We start from the raw sequence: 21213 nt of genomic DNA, 5'->3' as shown, positions 1-21213 counted from the left end.
GCAGTTTGCCTTGGGAGGGGTGGAAGGAAGTTGCTGTGACGTTAATATAAAGGGTCAGAGACACAAGACAGAGGGTCCACAAAGTGAAACCCAACCCTAGTCCTGGTCCATGTCAGGACTATCTGCAGATAATTGAGGCACTGGATGCTCCTCTCTGTTATTAGGAAACAGTCGCTGCCCTATTCAAGAGTCCTTTTATTTTTTTACTATTTTGGCCACTGGAGAATTTTATACAAGATTGGTGACTGATAAAACCCCATGCACCCAGAAGTAACCCAGGTTTCATTTCTCAGGCTCTAGTGGCCATTTGAAAAGAGAGACCAGTGCCAAGAGCTGAAGCGGGAGAGGGAGTCAGGGCCTAATCAAAAGGGCCTTGCGCACCAAGCTGTGGAGCCTCCGCTTTTCCTGGAGGCAGTGGAGAACCCCTGGACACAAAATCCTTCTGCAAGGAAGATTTAGCTTAACTGGGAAATGGCTTAACTCCCGAAGTGGACAAACTGAAAAATGAAGGGTGCCAACTTCACATGTCCCGAATAAAATAAGAGGAGTTCCTTTCCTTTCTCGTTCGCGTGGTGGTGTAGATTGAGGTGGGTGAAGGCAAAATTGCAGAGCTCAGGGAAATAGAGCAGGGTTATCCTGTGGGTGGAGAGAAAAGAAGTGGGTAAAACACTCACTAAGGCTTTATCAAGCTGGACCACCTTGAAGGCAGCTGTGAAAGTCTCCCCCATCTGTGTAGTCCAGATACTGGCCTTGGTCAGGGTGCACTCCTCTGTGACTCTAGGAACCAGCATAGGCAATGGAGATAGCAGGGGTTCAGGATTGGCTTATGAATGAATGAATGAACAGAGGATGGTTTCTAGAACAAGGAAAAGGACAGAGGGTATAGAGATCTTGCAAAGGTCAGCAATGCTAAGAGCTGGGATATGGGTGTGACTGAGGGGATGGACAAGAGTCTGTACCCTTAAGAACTATTTTGGTGAAACTGAGGACACTGAGTGCTTATGAAGATTGAAGGAGAAAATATGGGTCAAGAATGACTCTGAGGCTTCTGACCCAGGAAACTGGGACTTTAAAGAGGAAAAGCAAGCTTTTGAGAAAAGATAATGAATTTGGTGTAGATCTTAGGAAGCACTTTATTCATTAGAGGAGTGTTTTGACTGCCTTATAGCCATATATAAGCCATATAAGGCTCATGCCTCATAGCCATGAGCACCAAAGAATTGATGCTTTTGAACTGTGGTGTTGGAGAAGACTCTTGAAAGTCCCTTGGACTGCAAGGAGATCCAACCAATCAATCCTAAAGGAAATCAGTCCTTAATATTCATTGGAAGGACTGATGCTGAAGCTGAAACTCCAATACTTTGGCTACCTGATGCAAAGAACTGACTCATTTGAAAAGACCCTGATGCTGGGAAACATTGAAGGTGGAAGGAGAAGGGGACAACAGAGGATTAGATGGTTGGATGGCATCACTGACTCGATGGACATGAATTTGAGTAAGCTCCAAGAGTTGGTGATGGACAGGGAAGCCTGGTGTGCTGCAGTCCATGGGGTCGCAAAGAGTCAGACACGACTGAGTGACTGAACTGAACTGATAGCCATATTTATTATAAGATAATACATATTTTGAACTGTGGTGTTGGAGAAGACTCTTGAGAGTACCTTGGACTGCAAGGAGATCCAACCAGCCATCCTAAAGGAAATCGGTCCTGAATATTCATTGGAAGGACTGATGCTGAAGCTGAAAATCCAATACTTTGGCCACCTGATGCAAAGAACTGACTCATTTGAAAAGACCCTAATTCTGGGAAAGATTGAAGGTGGGAGAAGAAGGAGACCACAAAGTATGAGGTGGTTGGATGGCATCACCAACTTAATGGACATGAGTTTGAGTAAACTCAGGGAGTTGGTGATGGACAGGGAAGCCTGGTGTGCTGCAGTCCATGGGGTCGCAAAGAGTCGGACATGACTGAGCGACTGAACTGAACTGAATACATATTTATCACAAAAACAAATATATCAAAGAACACTGAGAAGTGCAATTAAATCTGTTTATTGAAACAGTATAGATAAACTGTAAATGATACAGACTGTTTTCAGCATAACATAGGTGTCACACATTTCTCCTGGCAATAGATGATGGATAGATAGATGGCCAGATAAAACACAATATTAGAAAGAATCTAGAATGATAAATTTTATTACTAGATGTCTCCCTAGAAATCAGCAAACCCAATCCCATTTAGCAAATGAGGAAATAAGGACCAGAGAGGCTAGCATTCTCCATTCTCCAAACTACAGGGCACCGACCATGTGCTAGGCACTTAGTGCTGGGCATATAAAAGTAAACAGAACATGGTAGCCATACTCATGGCACTCATAGTCAGGCTAGTGAGTCAGAATGTCCAGGAAGCAGGAAATTTTGACACAGCCTAGTAAGCATTATCAGAATAACTTGTTCAAGCTACGAGGTGCACCCAGTCCAGGCTTGGGAGCAGCCTCTGAAGGCCATGCATGAGCTGACCTGGGAAGGATGAGCAGAAGTCAGACCAACAAAGAGGTTATGAAATGCTGCCCCAGGGATGTTAGAGGAAGCACAGTCTATCTAGCGAATCAAAGGAGCTCTAGTACAAGGGAATTCTCATCCTGGATTTCAGAAACAACAGTCTCCTGAATCCCTGTTCGGTGCTATTTTTAGAATGCTACCTGTCTCTTTAGGTCTCTTGACAAGTTGATTCAGCACACATATCAATACTCTTGCATAGAAAAAAGGAAGAATACATGGCTCATGCTTACCCAGAAATAGACATTAAGATTTTCCAAACCCTCCTATGTAAAAATATATCTTTAGAGGAATCATTTCTTTGTACTATAGCCTTTTATTTCCTCCCCAAGTATTTACATTGATTGGGTCATGCCATAAAGCTCTTAAGGCCAGAAGGGACTTTCAGAGATCACTGTGTCAGAGACCAAGGGAGCACAGGGTGGGGGAAAAGGAGGAGGTGCTGGAGGGATGGAGCAGTGGAAGCAATCCCTATCCTGGCATAGGCAATAAGGGGGCCAGTGTGTATAGAGAGCTTAAAATTTAATATTAACACTGACCACAGTCAATCTGCTCTTTTTATCACGATGTGCCAGCAATCCAGCAAGTCCCAGTAATGTCAGTAATAACACATTCACCCCTGATGACCCTCCCCTCATCCTGCGTATGCCACCACATCACCTATACACCTGCATACACAGAAAGCGCAGGGTCCAGACAGGCTCTGGAAATACCTGAGGTCCCTGTGTTTGCCATCTCTTTATATGTTACTACATATTCTCCATTCCATTCCTTTTTTAAACCTAGCCCAAGTAGTCAAAAACCATACATACAAAAAAAGCATATCAAAGAATTATGATATTTATCTCCAACGAAGACTCTCATTTCTCAAGTCTCAAATCTGGCTGGAGGTGGGGCCGCTGGTATCTGATGTCCGATGCTGTCCCTTCGGTGTTTGTAGGCTTACCAGGAGCAGTCCTCACTCATCCTCTTTGGTTGGGCTGTCTGGCATGTGCTTGGCGGGGTGAACACTGATGGGTCTTTAATGCCCAGCTGTATGTCGAAAAACCGTGTGGACAATATCACACTGTAATTTTTGGTGAAGGTTTCTTGGACAGGATAACAATCCTTGACGGTATAAATGCCAATCCAAGTTTCATCTATAACGAGGAAGGAAGATTGAGTCTTTAATGTAGAAGACAGGCAAAATACAGTATGTTTTAATAGTGGTAAAATGTAGCATTTTAACCACTTTTAAGTACAGTTCTATGGCACTAAGTACAGTCACATTGTTATGAAAGCACTGCCATCATCCATTTTCAGAGATTTTCCATCTCCCCCAGCTGAAACTCTGTGCCCGCTAAACACTAATGCCCCATTCCCCTCTCCCCCAGCCCCTGGCAACCACCATTCTAGTTACTGTCTCTTTGAGTCTGACTAGTCTACATAACTCATTTAAGTGAAATTATACAGTATCTGCCCTTTAGTGACTGGCTTATTTCACTTAGCATAATGTCCTCAAGGTTCATCCATGTTGTCGTGTGTAGCAGAATTTCCTTCCTTTTTAAAGTTCAGTAATATTCCACTGTATGTACACACCACCTTTGTCTACTCATGTGTCTGCTGATGGAAACTTGGGTTGTTTCTACCTCTGGCTATTATGAATACTGCTGCTGTGAATATGGATGTATAAATATCTCTTTAAGTCCTTGCTTTCAGTTCTTTGGGGTATATGCCAAAAAAGTAGAATTACTAAGTCATATGATAATTCTGTGTTTAATTTCAGAGGGAACCATCATACTGTTTTCCACAGCAATAAAGGCCTGTGTTTATGAAACACTCTTGGGGAAGGTGTGTGGGCAGCATTGCAGAGAAGAGCTTCACATCTCTGCACAAAAGACACATAATGGCGGTCGATCGGGTCACTACAACTTTAGTTAGTGTTTTGGGGGAAGGAAAAGTAGGTGCCCAATTCTCACATGTGCCTTAGACAAACATGTCACAGGCCTTGGGGGCATCCCTTAACAGTCAAAGTGGAGAAAGTTACAGGGGGGCCTTAGAAGGCTGAGGGGTTTCAAATGTGATGCTGAGATCCCTGCACTACACAACTAACAGAGTACACGTGAGCACTTCAATGGAGTTAAACAACTTGATTAAGCTTCTAAATTTCCTTATTAATGACTACCTTCCTTAATGAGCTTAAATGTTTTTTCCCTTCCTGCCTCTTGAGATGCAATACTTGAATACTTTGTTGAACCCTTACATGATCTGGCAGACTTTCTGTCCGACCACTCCTGGACAGTGATCTGCTCCTGGGGCCCCCCTATGGAGTATTGGTCCTCAAAGGTGGAGTTCTGAGGAATGTCCAGAGGGTCCCAGGGCTCTGTCAGGATGATCTTGGAGCACTGTTTGGTGGCTTGTTCGATCTGAAACATCACTCCATCCTTATAGAGCAAAATATATTCAAATAATCTGGAAGACAGATTAAGAGAGAACATTCAGGACTTTATGTTTCAATCACCATGTCTTTTATCAGCATAAAAGTCAAAGGCCTTTGATACAAATTACTGTTAAAATAGAAAAAAAAGTAGTTTTGCTTGTGAGGCAGTTATTTACTTATTTATAAACACTAGGCACCCGAACAACTTGAATATAAAATAAAGCTCAGAGGTCAAAACTGAATATTCCTGAGGCAATTACCTATCAATTACCTATTAACTTATCAAGTACCTACTGTATGACAGACTCTCTGCTTGGGATACAAGCATGAGGAGGTGAGGAGGCCTTGAGTTAGCAGCTGGTTTGTGACATTTTAGCCTTAGAGACACAGGAGGATTTGACTCTTGACCTTAGTTGAGTCCTTGCAGCAATGAGTCAGGGACGAGGGATATGCTCTAGACAGGACGACAAGAGTTGAGGATGTACCAGACAACTGGGCCCCACTGTCTCAACTGTCATCACAGGGACGGGCTTCAGTGAGGAGCAGCTGCGCTGGGAATGAGCTGAGACAGGCAAGGACAAAAGCTGAGGGACCCCAGTCAAAGGGCGTCGCTGGATGGAGTCTGTCTGCATGCTCTCAGCCTCATCCCGCACGCCCAGTGCACACACTTTGTGCAGAGCAAGCCGGCAGTATTCCCAGGCTGTGCTTGAGCTCACAGACCACCTGCCATCACCTTGCATGCTGTGTGGTCATCAGCCTTGTATCTTTCTTAAAACTAAGCCATCTTGATGTTGGATGAAGCTCGCTGAGCTTCCATGCCTACAGCTGTCAGTCTAAAACTCGGGGCACTTTTGCTGACCCAGTGTGAGGTTGCAATCCTGACTTCAAAAGTGAAATTCAAAACATCTGAAAGCAGAAGAGCCCAGAGAAATAGCTTTCCATGAGAAAATAACAATAGTCAACAGCTCATCCGTGGTACACAAGGCTCACTCCACCCCACAGACCCCCGGAGGATGCCTGTTTTCCATCTCAAGTCAGGGGTTGAAATTTATCTTCTTAAAAACAATATTGTAAATGATAACTTTCTAATGGTCAAATAGTACCATTATTAGTATTATACTTCCATTTTCTATGAGCTAGCATAAAAATTTGAATATAACCTCATTTTATGTATTTAGAAATATTGACCCTGCTTATTCCAGTAAATGTTTGACATGTCTTATGAGAATAAAACCCAAGCACAGACTTTGAGAAGTGTGAGGGACTGGAGGAAGAAATGGAAGTGTTCATTTTATGCACTATTGCTCAAAAATGGAGCAAATCTCTCATATAGAAGCAGGGTTCACATCAAACTATAAGTCCTTTGGAGGAGTTTGGAGTTGGACTGTGGCACATCAGAGTCTAAACATTCATGGAAGGAATACAGAAATATTAGCATCAACTTTAGAGCACAGTCCAGTCATCATAGGGGGATTCCTTGTTCATACACAAATCCTGCTCCATGACCCTTTCAGTGAGAGCAGCACCTATGCTGTACGGCCTGAGGAGTGGTTGTCTCCATCCTCCTTCTCTCACCATCAGCTTCATCTTATTGTGCTTCCCCAAGTTTAATGTGTTTAGGCTAGACAGTCATTCCTAAGCTTTGGTTGATACTCTAGCTGTATGCAACTGAAAGATATGCAGCCAGGTGCAGGAAAGAGGGGCTTCCTTCTTGAAACTCAGCCTGAGAATCCACATGAGCACAAAAGTGGAAGTCTAGCAGCCATGTTTATGTGTGTGAGCTGGTCACCCTCCACAGAGCTTCATAGACCACTGGGGGACATCTGACCTGGGGAGGGGTGGGGAGGTGGGGGAACAACCAGATTGTCTCTCATTCAGACGTGTGGAATTGATACCAAACGTCTGCTAGTCAGTCACTTCTCATGGCTGTCGTGTCATACGTAAACTCAGAAGTCATGGGAGGCTAATTTGCAATAGGTGAACTAAAAGTAAAGAAGGAACAGAGAAGCAGCAACAAGCTGGGATTCCAACAGCTATTCATTTTCTGAATGTATTTCCTCTCTGAGGCCCAGTGCCTACAGATCCATCTGCAGAATTATGATCTTTCCTTTGTTCTAATAACTTTCCTTTTTATGCTTGGAACTTTTTGTGTGACTCATAACCAGGACTCATTTCTAATACAGTTGAGGATTCCACTGTTCCATCGAGAGCCCCGGGAACAGCTGCCAGCACAGCTGTTCTAAGAGAGGCACCACACAGACCGCGGCAGAGCCGAGGGCACGGATGGACGCCTGTCAGTCACCTGTGGGGCAGGAGGGGAGGGCAGCAGAAAAGGAGCTCTGCCAACCTCACTGTTTGCCAGCTCTGTCCATACACAGAAGTAAAATTTAATTTAAAAACGAGAATTCTAGACTTGAAACAATCACTGCAAAAGGTTAACATTTGTTATTTCTGGGTGGTCTGAACACAGGTGTTTTGTTATGATGTTCTCTGTACTTTTCCAAGTTTTCAAAATATTTAATTTGAAAAAAAAGAGGGCATAGTCTGATACTGATGTTATGTTGACAGTGCCTTAAGTAAAACAGAAAATATTAATTGAATGGGAAGCAAAATAGAACTGTATAATCATCTTTTCAAAATTCCATATGGATATTAATGCTAGCACTGCCCCATTCAAAGTTTTGGAAAAGAAGATGTTCATGGCTTGTATGTTTATATGAACATATTCACAGTCAAGATGTGGGTTCTCTACCACAGCCAGGATAAAGGGGCCTGGAGCCCAATTAAGCCAGAAGGTCACAATGCAGAGATCAGCCAGGGTTGAAATGAATCATCTGTCTGGGATGCTGTGCGGGTAATAACCCGTGGATCTGAAAGAGGAACAGACTTCAACAGAAACTGGATCCTGGGAGGTGAGATCAAAGCCTGGCTCTGAAGAGAAGGAAGTTGTGAGGACAGGAGTCACAAACCACACCCCTGGGTTGCAGTCAAGCAAGGTGGGGGGCTAGAATGGGTGTGAAGGACGAGGCAGGCAGGCCAGCCCTGGGTTGAAAACAGCCTGCAAACTCAGCCTCCTCGCTGGCCAGACACCAAGCCAAGCACTGTTCCCAGGAGGCCCGACGCCGGGATCTCAGGCTCTCCAGGCCCAGCGGAAGGGTCGGCAGGCCAAGCTTTCCACAGCAGCCCGACTGCAGAGGAGTAGTGCCCAGGCGCCATTTTGCCTCTCACCTTGTGGGACAAAGGATTTTTGTGGCTTCTGATAAAATTCTCAGACTGCATGGACAATTTCTGTTGTTTCCTGAAAAATCCATTTCCCTAAAAACTGAAACTCTAATTTACAGAAATAACAACTCTGTGCATGTGTGTCTTCTGATTTCTCAATTTTAATTTTAATTGTAAAATACACGTAACACGAAATATAACACCTTAACCATTTTTAAGTGTACAGTTCAGTGGTGTTAAGTACTTTCACATTGTTGTGCAACCAATCTCCATAACTCTTTTCATCTTGCAAAACTGGAATGCCATACCCATTAAACAACTCCACATTTCTTCCTTCCCCAGCTCCTGGCAAGCACCATTCTATTTTCTGTCCCTATGAACTTGACTACTCTGAGTACTTCACATAAGTGGAATCATACCTTTTTGTGACTGGGCTATTTCATTTCGCACAATGTCCTCAAGATTCATCCATAGTGTAGCATGTCCTTTATAAGCCTAACTAATATTCCACTGAATGTATAGATCACATATTTTTTATTAATTCATTCGAGGATGAACACTTGGGTTGTTTCCATCTTTTGGGATTGTAAATAGTGCTGCTATGAACATAAGTGTGCAAATACATTAATTTTTAGTGTATGAACCACATTTTACAAAAATAGTTATATATACATTTTCTAACCTGTATTTTAAGTTCAACAGTTTGTCCTTGGTAGTGGGCTTTCCTGGAGTCTCAGTGGTAAAGAATCTGCCTGCCAATGCAGGAGACATGGGTTCCATCCCTGGGTCAGGAAGATCCCCTGAAGAAGGAAATGGCAACCCACTCCAGTTTTCTTGCCAGGGAAATCCCATGGACAGAGGAGTCTGGTGGGCTATATAGTCCATGGGGTCACAAAAGTGTTGGACATGACTTAGCAACTAAACAACAACAAAAACAACATTCTTCCAAGTATGTCCAAAAAATACAGATGTCAAATCATTTTTCCTAATTTACTATGAAATATTTTAAAAATGCAGGAATTGAAGGGACTAGTACAATGATCACCCTTCTATCTGCCATTTTGAATTCAACAATTTTTACATTTCATCATATTTGCTCTATTTTCCAAATGTCTCTTACAAATAAGACTCTGTACTTCATGTCCTATCACATCAGAAGACAGATGATGTCGCATTCCACTATTAATGCTACCAACTTTGATCACCAAGTCATGTAATTACTCCAAATGTCTCCATCATAAAGGCATTTCTTTTTGCAATTGCCAAAGTGTGTGCATGCTCAGTTGCTAAGTTGTGTCTGTCTCTTTGTGACTCCCATGGACTATAGCCTGCCTGGCTCCTCTGTCTATAGAATTTTCCAGGCAGGAATGCTGAAGTGGGTTGCTATTTCCTCCTCCAGGGGATCTTCCTGACTCAGGGATATAACCCGTGTCTCTTGTGTCTCCTACATTGGTAGGCAGATTCATTACCACTGAGCCTCCTGGGAAGCCCCAACTGCCAAGTAATTGGTGGGTAATACCTTGTGATGCTGAAAATATCTGTCACCCAATCATTTTAGGTAAAACCATTTCCTGAATCAATTATTTCACTGGTGGCTGATACAATGTTACCAGTGGTGTAGCAAATGAATCTAGTTATCCATGGATCTAGTATCATTCTGCACTCTTGGGTTTTTATTTAACATACAACAAATGATTAAAGTCATTATTCCATCTGATGCTCAAATTATCCCAATTTTGTCAGTAGGAGCTCCTTCTACCTGATATTTGTGACTTATAACATGACTCCATTAGTCTTTGAGTGACGCAGGGCCTTCTGTGACACAAGTGTCCCAGACTCATCTTAGACTTTTCTTGCACCAAATCTAAGATCAGTCATTTCTCTAAGGATCCCTGAACCTAACTGGGAAATAACTTGGAAACCAACATCAGGGCCCTAGATGTGCTCATTGTCATTGGAATGTCTTTGTTTTGAGAATATTTTAGTGGTTGGGGCCTTGTACATTAAAAAAAAAAAAATCGTGAGTTCATACAGGTATTTCCAATCTAAATTTAATGTTATAGGATATTCTTTATCATTTTTTTATGTTTGTATATATTTTCACTTAAAATAATCTAAAAACATAGCAAATTTATTTCCTTAATCCTACAATAGCTTTGAAATACTTTCAAAAGTGTCACCAGCCCAGGTGGGATGCATGAGACAAGTGCTCCGGCCTGGTGCCCTGGGAAGACCCAGAGGAATCGGGTGGAGAGGGAGTTGGGAGGGGGGATCGGGATGTAAATCTATGGCTGATTCATATCAATGTATGACAAAACCCACTGAAATGTTGTGAAGTAATTAGCCTCCAACTAATAAAATAAATAAATAAATAAAAAGGAAGGTAAAATGAGGAATACAGGCCATCCTGAGCTAAGGAATAGGATGGGGCCTCGGGCTTTGTTCACACAGGTTCATTCTGGTGTCAACTCCCAGTCCCTGGTGACAAGAATGTTATTTTCTTTCTGGCCCAGACAGGGCATCTTTCTCATGGGAAATTTTATAATCTGCTATTGAGACAGAAAGGAGAAGGTCAGAGAGCCTGTTATGCATTTGGTGTTTCTCAAGTACCTTCAGCTCAAAATAATCAACTTGCCAAAGAAGTCTATTTTACAGAGCATCATCTAAATCTCTTCAGTTTCATCATTCAGGAAGTTATATGTCTATATTTTGCCTCCGCACATCCCTGCCAGTTCCCGTCATATTGGGCTGAAAATTTTGTAAGACTTGGTAGTTAAGCATGAAAAAAAAAAGAGAAAAAAAAAAAAGAAATACTTTCAAAAGTGTTATCAAAGAATAAAACTGCCCAGTGAAGTTTAAAATTTCATTGTAGTTCTTTTCATGCTTAGAATACAACTCAATGCTGCAGTAAAAATTCTCTTGGATTAAGCCTATTCCCTGAGTGGGTACATTTCCAGGTTGAGATGTCATTAGGTTCATTTGTTTGTTGTCAATTCAAGGACTTCACACTTTTCCTCTTTGATTTAATTTTATTATTTAAACATGTAAAAATTATCACGTTTCAGAACTCAGAAAAATATTAAAAAACACATGCAGAGACGTCTCCCATCTCAACCCCTGCCCCATCCCTTGATCTCCCGATAAACGGCACTTTTCATTGGCTTCCCTGTTATTTTCCTTTATTTCCTTTCAAAAATATAAGCAAACACATGTATGTACTCTTACTGCTCTCTCTTCTTTATAAAAAGTGTAGAATACTATATATACTTTTGGCACCTTGCTTGTTCTAGTCTCTATTAATACACTGAGGTTATCATAATTCTTTCTTATGGTCATATCAGTAGTTTATTGTGTGTAAGTAGTGTTGGTTATTTAGTCAGTCTCCTACTGGTGAGCACTGGCTTGTTTCCATTCTTATTATATTGCCCCAAACACCACAGCAAATTATCTTGTGCCATTTTGGAGGTATACATTTTGAATAAATCACTGATATGAAACTACAAGGACAACAGCATTTTGTTAAATATTATCAAATTTCTTTTTACAGAGTTGTACAATTTTGCACTTCTGTCAGTAATAAATGAGAGCACCTGTTTCCTTTGTAGTCTTGCCAACAGATCATGCTGTTAAACTTGGATGTGTGCCAATCTGATAAGTAAGAAATGTCAGGATTTTTAAAAAACAACACATTTTCCTTTTGGGGTTAGCATAATGAACATACAGTAGACTGCATAAATCTAAAGTGTAGAGCATGATAAAATTTACAAACTGAAGAACTGGGATCCCCCATCCATATCCAGTTGTGGCACCTCTGAAGTCTTCTCTGGCCCCTCCCAGTCACTTCCCTTCCACAATGACTAGAATAGTGCTCAGTTGCTCAGTCGTGTCCGACTCTCGGCAGCCCCATGGACTGTAGCCCATCAGGCTCCTCTCTCCATGGCATTCTCCAGGCAAGAATACTGGAGTGGGTTGCCATTTCCTACTCCAAGGAAGAATGGATACCTGTATGATATTGTTATCCTATTTCCCCGCAAACAAAAAAAAAGTCCTTGTTGTCATTCAGTTGTTAAGTTGTGTCTGACTCTGCAGCCCCACATACTGCAGCACACCCAGGCTCCTCTGTCTTCCACAATCTGCCAGTTTGCTCTGATTCATGTCCATTGAGTCAGTGATGCTATCTAACCATCTAATCCTCTGCCACCCCCTTCTCTTCTTGCCTTCGATCTTTGCCAGCATCAGAGTCTTTTCCAATGAGTCTGCTCTTCACATCAGGTGGCCTAAGTATTGGAGTTTCAGCTTCAGCAACAGTCCTTCCAATGAATATGCAGGGTTGATTTCTTTTAGGATTGACTGGTTTGATCTCCTTGCAGTCCAAGAGTTTTCTCTAGCACCACAATTTGAAAAATCTTCAGCACTCAGCCTTCTTTATGGTCCAACTCTCACATCCATACATGACTACTGGAAAAACCATAGCTTTAACTATACAAACCTTTGGAATCAAAGTGATGTCTCTGCTTTTTAATATGCTAATAGGTTTGTCACAGTTTTCCTTCCAAGGAGCAAGCGTCTTTTAATTACATGGCTGTAGTCACTGTAGTCACAGTAATTTTGGAGCCCAAGAAAATAAAATCTTTCTATCTAAAAAAATAATTTCCAAGAAAAAATTTCCACTTTTTTCCCTTCTATTTGCCATGAAGTGATGGGACTGGATGCCATGATCTTAGTTTTTTGAATGTTGAATTTCAAACCAGATTTTTTGCTCTCCTCTTTCACCCTCATCAGAGGCTCTTTAATTCCCCTTCACTTTCTCCCTTTAGAGTGGTATCATCTGCATATCTGAGATTGTTGATATTTCTCCTGGCAATCTTGATTCCAGCTTGTGCTTCATCCATTCTGGCATTTCACATGGTGTACTCTGCATAGAAGTTAAACAGGGTGACAATATACAACCTTGCCATACTCCCTTCCCAATTTTGAACCAGTCAGTTGTTCCATGTCCGGTTCTGTTACTTCGTGACCCACATACAGATTTCTCAGGAGACAGGTAAAGTGCTCTGGTACTTTCATCTCTTTAAGAATTTTTCCAGTTTGTTGTGATGCACACAGTCAAAGACTTTTGTATAGTCAATAAAGCAGAAGTAGATGTTTTTCTGGAACTTGTAGCTCAATTGGTAAACAATCCACCTGCAATGCAGGTTCTCCTGGGCTGGGAAGATCCCCTGGAGAAGGGATAGGCTCCCCACTCCAGTGTTCTTGGACTTCCCTTGTGGCTCAGCTGGTAAAGAATCCGCCTGCAATGCAGGAGACCTGGGTTCGATCCCTGGGTTGGGAAGATCCCCTGGAGAAGGGAAAGGCTAGCCACTCCAGTATTCTGGCCTGGAGAATTCCGTGGACTGTATAGTCCATGGGGTCACAAAGAGTCAGACATGACTGAGCAACGTTCACTTTCACTTGCTTTCTCCATGATCCAATAAATGTTGGCAATTTGATCTCTGGTTCCTCTGCCTCTTCAAAACTCAGCTTGTTCACCTGGAAGTTCTCAGTTCTTGTACTGCTGAAATCTAGCTTGAAGGTTTCTGAGCATAACCTTGCTAGCATGTGAAATGAGTGCAGTTGTATGGTAGTTTGAACGTGCTTTGGCATTGCCTTTCTTTGGGATTGGAATGAAAATTGACATTTTCTAGTCTTGTGGCCATTGTTGAGTTTTCCAAATTTTCCGGCATACTGAGTGCAGCACTTTAACAGCATCATCTTTTAGGATTTGAAATAGCTCAGCTGGAATTCCATAACCTCCACCAGCTTTGTTCATAGTAATGCTTCCTGAGGCCCACTTGACTTCACACTCCAGGATGTCCAGCTATAGGTGAGTGACCACACCATCATGGCCATCTGGGTCATTAAGACCTTTTTTTTATAGTTCTATGTATTCTTGCCACCTCTCCTTAATCTCTTCTGCTTCTGTTAGGTCCTTACCATTTCTTTACTTTATTGTGCCCATCCTTACATGTCTTTACATATTTTCAAATCTTGTTTTGTCATTTTGTATATATCAGCAGTATTTGAAATTTTTCTTATACAGATTTTTCACATTTTCTTTAAATTTATTCATAAGTAGTTAGTCTTTTGTTGTTTTTGATGTTGCTGTTTTAAATGAGACCTCCCATTGTTATTTGCTATTTCTAGATTATTGTTTGTATATATTAAGCCTATTGATTTTTCAGGCTAATTTTATATACAATTACCTTACTGGATTATCTTACTGTTTGAATTAGTTTTATTCTTTAGACCTTTTGTGTTTTGCAGTATACTACATCCATATCATTAGCAGAGATCATTTTTATCTCTTCTTTTCTAATTCTCATGTCCCTAAATATTCTATCTCTGATTATATTGGCGAATGAATCAAACACAGTATTAAATAAAATGGAGCTAATGGATATTCTTGTTTTCTTCCTGAGTTTAGTGGAAAAGGGGCTATGGTTTCAACATTAAGCACATTAAGAATGATACAGATTTCATCATATTAAGGAAGCATCAATTTGTTCTTATTGAATGTTTTGTATCAAGATTGTTAATTGAGTTTTATCATCCATCTTTCACAGATGTTTATAGATTCCTTAAAACTGGATCATCCTTACATTCCTGGAATAAACCTCAATCATAATGTATTCTTTTTTTCATGTGCTATTGGGTTCAGTCTACTATTTAGGAATTTGTAATCAATGATTCCATCAATTTTCCTACATGACAATGCTTTACAATACTTATTAGATGCATATTTCTCTTGTATGTATGTATATATACACACACACCATAATTTGCTTCAGTAGCTCCCTACTCATGACCACTTAGATTATTTTCACAGTTTGTTAGTATAAACAATACTAAATAAAAATTGGAGACAAGCCCTTTTGCTTTCTGTTTTTATATTCCTATTTAAAATTTAAGAACTGGGATTGTTGGATCAAAAGGAAATTCCCATTTTATATTATATGAGGTACTGCTGCTAAGTCACTTCAGTGGTGTCCGACTCTGTGCGACCCCATAGACGGCAGCCCATCGGGCTCCCCCGTCCCTGGGATTCTCCAGGGACCTCTCTGATATGAGGTACTACATTTCCCAAAACGGTACCTCCAGTACCTCCAGTACCTCCAGTACCTCTCTGATATGAGGTACTACTATTTCCCAAAACGGAACAGTGGAATTTTTAACTGCGTGTAGAGTATCATTAATTTCCTCCCATTAGAAAAGATACTAAAAGTGTATGCTACTATGAGAAAATGGGAGAAAACCTTTCTGTCTAATTTTCCTACCTCAGGATAATGTTTACAGACATTACAGTGTTAAAAGCACTGTAAAGAAGCTTTGGTCAAGGAATTAAGGATCACAGTCTACCAATGGTGAACTATATCATCATAATTTTAAACTCTATATTTTCCATATGTAAAGAGAGACCAAAATTTTAAATCTCATAGCATTATTATGAAGACAATTTTAGATAATGAATGTGAAATTATTGCATAAATGCAAGGATTTATAGCTTTATAGGAAAGTCTGATTACAGTTGTATTTGCCATAATCAGTTAATGTTTAACAAGTAAACTATTCACTTAACATGTACACATTAAGATGCAATCTACTATGTAGCAAAAGGTTAATTCATTCAGATGAAATGGAGAGATAGAGACAGCACTTCTGAGGCATAATAAGGCCTTTTGTGGAAGACATAGCAGGCATTCTCACCCATTCTTCCTGACCTGCCTCTCAATATAGAGGCTGAGAAAGTATACTCATATACTCATTTTCTTAGTCTTCTTTGAAGCTAGGAGTATTATCAGTTCTGGTCTTGAAGACCTAAAAATAAGTCTATGGGGAAAGGGAATCCTTTGGAAATTTCTTTGCTCTCATAAAAAAGAGAGGAGAATCTCTGTTCCACTTCCTTCATTTTCTTTGAACATAGTTGAGTAAGAACATAAGACTTGGAGTCAAGGCAGCCATCAGGCAACATGTCAGCGTACCCTCTTGCAACTATGAGTCAGCATACTGAGAGTGGCAGAGTGGATGGATGGAGAAGAACCAGGACCCCTGATGAAACTGCTGAGTCAAACCTACAAACACATATCACCATAATTCTGAAGTAAACAACAAACATCCTTTTAATTTAAGCCAATGACAGTCAACTTTTCTGCAGCCAAAAGAAGAAATAAGTAAAAAGGAATACTTCATAGATATTACCTATTGGATACCTTATAACAACAAGTCTATGAGAGCCTTCCAGAAGGAGCAGCGTACAAGGATTTGGTTAATCCTAGGACTCAAAATACCAGAGCCTGGCCTGGGCATAAATGAACCCAAAAGCTACTGCCTTCACAGCCAAAAGCCAACAGTTTTTCTGTCTTGAATTGGGGTAGTCAGAGAAAAAAAAAAAAACAGTATAGGGCAGAAGTTACAAACTGGCAAATTCAGCTGGCTGACATTATTAGCTTTTTTCATTTAAAAAAAGTGGATGAGAAAATATGAGGCTCGGAGCATAATTTAGTAGTAAATAATGATGCCATGATCAAACCCAAATTGTGATCTCCAATCAGACTCACTCTAATTCACTAACAGCACACTCTTTGTGTCCTTCCACAGGGGAAAGGAATGATTTTTCCCATTCACGTAGAAGTACTTGGCCATCCAAGATATACTAAATTACAGAAAAGGGAGTGGACAAATATTATTTTGTGATTACAAAAGTACTTTGGCTTTTATGGAAGAAATTGGACAAATTTTGGATTTGTTTAATATGCAGTATAATAGATTAGTAATGCATGCCGGCTCTCTGACTCTCAGCAGGAAGAACTGAGCTGCGGCCACTTGACATTCTGGCGTATACCAAGATCGAGTTACACCCTACAGTAATCATGAGACATAAAAGAAAAACACTATTTCAACATTGTCGTGTTAGACACCAACTCATCATGCAGGCTGATGCCAACCGCATATAACAAAAGGAAAATTCAATTACTTGAGAATGCAGCCCTAGGAAAAGTCAAGTCAAAGAATAATTATGTGTGCAATTTAAGAAGCTGTAAGGTGATGGGCCTCCACTACTTGGATTCTAGTTCAAAAGAAGAAAAGGATGCTCAAGAAGCTAAAGAGATTTTTTTCCCCCAAAAAAATGTATCTGGATGAATACTGGCAATGTGTAGGCATATATTCTTTCATCTGATGAAAGATAATAATAAAAAATTTCTCATGAGGCAATAATTCAAGGAGGGTTTTTTTTCTACCACCACTAAAAGAAAACGCCTCATTAGTACTGAGATACCCATGTTGTCATGGTACATGGTGATTTCTAAAACTTCATGTCAGGAGTATTAAGGAGGTTGGGAGGATACAAGCATAGTCAGGGTCATATAGTCAGCACTCTGCTTTTCAGCAGAAAGTAATAGTTCCCAGGTGGCACTAGTGGTAAAGAACCTGTCTGCCAATGCAGGAGACATAAGAAACGGATTCAATGTCTGGGTCGGGAAGATCCCCTGGAGGAGGGCAAGGCAACCCACTCCAGTACTCTTGCCTGGAGATCCCATGGACAGAGGAGCCTGGCGGGCTACCGTCCGTGGGGTCGCAGAGAGTTGAGCACGATGAAGAGACTCAGCACATGGCACACACTACGCTGTGACACACACGCGCAGCCTCGCAGCCGACGGTCAGCAGCACAGACACAAGGCTTATTTTCCACTGTCACTGGGGTTTGGGACTTTGCATTTAAGAAAAAAAGGAATAATGTATGACCACAAGAATAGCTTTCCAATGAAAACATGATTATCAAGATAGAAAGTGCAGTGAAAGTAGTATGAAGCAGACTGGCTATGGGAACCAACAAAAACAAAAAGCAGAAGCAGTGAGTTAAAAGGTGCTATTCCAGAGCTCAAGTGAAAGAAGCATAAAAAGTGATGAAAGGCTAATGAAAAGATAAAAAATGTGTGTGAGGGGGTGCAGGTGTAAGAGAATCAGTACATGATAAGTAGAGAGAGATTTAACAAGGAACAAATAGAGAAGAAAAAATATCAAGCCTCCAGAAATTTCCCTAGAACTGCACATTAACCAAGAGATGTTAATAAAATTCAAAGCTTAACATATATACCCAACTATCTACAAAATAGATAAACATCAAGGACCTATTATATAGCACAGGGAACTCTATTGAATATGTTATAATAACTTATAATGGAAAAGAATCTGAAAAAATATATATACATATATATATATGTATATATATATAACTGAACCTCTTTTCTGTATACCTAAACCATTGTAAATCAACTATACTTCAATAAAAATTTTTAATTTAAAAAGGTTCAAGGTTAACAAAATACAAAGACTTGGGCAGAAAAAAATTGTTAAAACTAAACCAAAATTACCTTGGTATCAAACTTCTAGAATTCTAAATGCCATAAAAAATTTAAGCAAAAATACTATTATTACCCAATGAATTATATGCACCCCCAAATTATCATTATGTGAAAAAACAATAAGAAATTCTCCGACATTCAAAATCTCTGAAATTACACCACCACAGCAATACCGTATCTGAAAAAAATTAATTGAATATATTCTCTAGCTGACCAAAACATGAAACAAATTTAGAAGTTAAGTGAATGTGAATATAAATATAAAAGAAACTGCAGTGTATAATAAAAGTAGTAAAATAATTCATGTTTCTCATTTAACAGAGGACACTGTGGCAAAGCTACTTAGCAGTTTATACAAACACACTATAAAAATTCCTCTGTGTTTTACAAGCGAAGAAGTTGACCTTTTAGAGGCTTGACAGCGTGGTGAAAGAAGGAAAGACGAGAAGCCATCCAAACACTTTAAATTCTTTTCCACATACCAAGTGGGACCTAAATAAATACTTGTCTTTTACAAAAGAAACTGTGTTCTGGCACCAGAAAAGCAGATCCCAAAGAGGACCAAGCCTGCAGGAGGGTGGCTCCTCTGGGGTCTCAGGGGTAAGCCAGACAATAACCAACACTGGCTGCAAGGGGAATCACTGTCCAAAATAGAATCTGTTACAAAGAGCGGGACTGAAAGGGAGGACTCCCATATCCAGAGGAAACATGTAAACCACGCCAGAACACAGCACACAACGTGGCATCTCAGTGGGTATTAAATATGAGGTGGATTCTCTCCCCAGCATCCTTTGCTCCCAAGAGCATAGGCTATAGAATTTCCACTGGTCCACTGCCTGTTTCTCCTGAAATGAGAATTTCTATCCCCCTGGGCTTTCTCTACCTTTTCTGCCTCTGCCTCCCCACTTCCACCAGGGCCTCTCTGCCAAGAGTTGTCCTGGAGATTCTGAAGCAGGTGCTGTTTCCACTTGACTTCAGCCAACTCAAATAGCTCCATGGTGGTCGGGCATCTTCCTCAGATGAATGTCTGCCTTTTCCAGCTTGGATCCTGGGTCACTGGCTTCTGAGTGAGACACTCTGGGCAGCAGGCCTTATGATTCCAAAGGATACAAGAAGTGTCCCATTAAGGGACTTGGGGCCAATGTTTTAGTAGCTTTGGCATCAGTGCTGATGGTCCTGCTCACCACAGTCTTCCCTGCAAGTATTTTCAAGCAACCTTGAAGCCGTTGCATTCATTATGGCTGTTCCTGGATGCCACACCAACCAGGCTGGTGGTTCACGATACCTCCTATAGTCCTCATAAGTTATATCTCACCTATAGCTGACAAGATTACATCAGACCCAGGAACCCGCGAGCCCCTTGGCCCTGTGCCACTATCTTCCCATTGGCCAGCATCTTCCTTGACGACTTCTGAGATGCTCAAGAGCAGATTCTCTGAGTCCTATGACCTGAATTTTTTCTCCCCCAAAGTTATGTTGAAAAACTAAAGCCCAAGATGAGTATTTAGGAGTGAGGTCTTTGGAAGGTGATTTGGCCAAGAGCCTTCACGAATGGGATTATCCTCCAATTAAAAAAAAAAAATTCACATAGTAGCTCTCAGAGGCAGAAGTAAGGCCCTGCTGGGGCTGGGTTCAGGGCCTGCCTGCCATGGATGTTGAATGTTACCAAATGATCTTTCTGTATTTCTTCAGATGACTGTATAATTTTTCTTTTTTATTCTATAAATATAGTGAGCTGTATTGACTGAATTTTTAACATTAAATCAAACTTGCATAATCACCACTAGATCAATGATCCATTTTATATATATATATATATATATGTATATAAAGTTACATACTGTTGGATTTAAAGCTTCCCACGTGGCTCAGTGGGTAAAGAATCTGCCTACAATGCAGAAGACGTAGGAGACGCAGAAGAGTCCCTGGAGGAGGGCATGGTAACGTGCTCCACTATTCTTGCCTAGAGACTCTCATGGACAGAGGAGCCAGGCAGGCAATAGTCTATAGGGTCACAAAGAGTCGGACATGACTTAAGCGACTGAGCACACACAAATACACTATTGGATTTAATATGCTAATAGTTTATTAAGAATGTTTACACAATATTGTAAAGTAATTAGCCTTCAATTAAAATGAATAAATTTATTTAAAAAAAGAATGTTTACATCTATACTTATGGAAAAATTTGTGATTTTCTTACAATGTATTGCTTGATTTTGTTATCATATAATCCTGGTATGAAAAAACATTTGGAATAAGTTGTGGCCTTCCTTTTTAATAATAACTTTGGTAGGATTGATAGGTCTCCCTCAAATTTTATAAAATTTATGAATGGATAAAAAGAAATGTCGAAGAGCTAGCTGACCATGCCCACCATGTGAAGTGAAGATATAGTGAAAACTCAAACCCAGAAGAGGGTCCTCACTCACTGGCAGAATTCACACTCTGGACCCCTCCCAGTAGACCTAACTTTAACAACAAAACAACCTGCCATGAAAGGACAGGGGTCACCCAAGAAGCTGCAGTCTTTTTGTCCAGGGGCAGCTGCTGCTTCTGTTTGGGAGCCATTTGTCCCAAGAGTTCCTCCTTTCTTTGGAAAGTCTGAG

General features: G+C 40.7%; 1 protein-coding gene across 1 annotated transcript in view; it reads right to left on the bottom strand.

The window, feature by feature from the left end:
* Positions 1 to 2037: 2037 nt before the first annotated feature.
* The window catches only part of EPDR1 (ependymin related 1), a 30662-nt gene continuing 11486 nt past the window's right edge, over positions 2038 to 21213 (bottom strand). Inside the window, exons 2-3 of the mRNA XM_043463101.1 lie at positions 4806 to 5014; positions 2038 to 3702 (exon numbers count right to left, since the gene is read on the bottom strand). Coding sequence (XP_043319036.1) covers positions 3506 to 3702; positions 4806 to 5014 — 406 coding nt within the window. The 3' untranslated portion in view covers positions 2038 to 3505. The remainder of the gene's footprint in view (positions 3703 to 4805; positions 5015 to 21213) is intronic.

Source organism: Cervus canadensis, chromosome 3 (genome assembly GCF_019320065.1).
Source record: "Cervus canadensis isolate Bull #8, Minnesota chromosome 3, ASM1932006v1, whole genome shotgun sequence".
In the NCBI taxonomy this organism is placed as follows: domain Eukaryota; kingdom Metazoa; phylum Chordata; class Mammalia; order Artiodactyla; family Cervidae; genus Cervus; species Cervus canadensis.
This window is presented reverse-complemented; position numbering and strand designations above follow the sequence as displayed.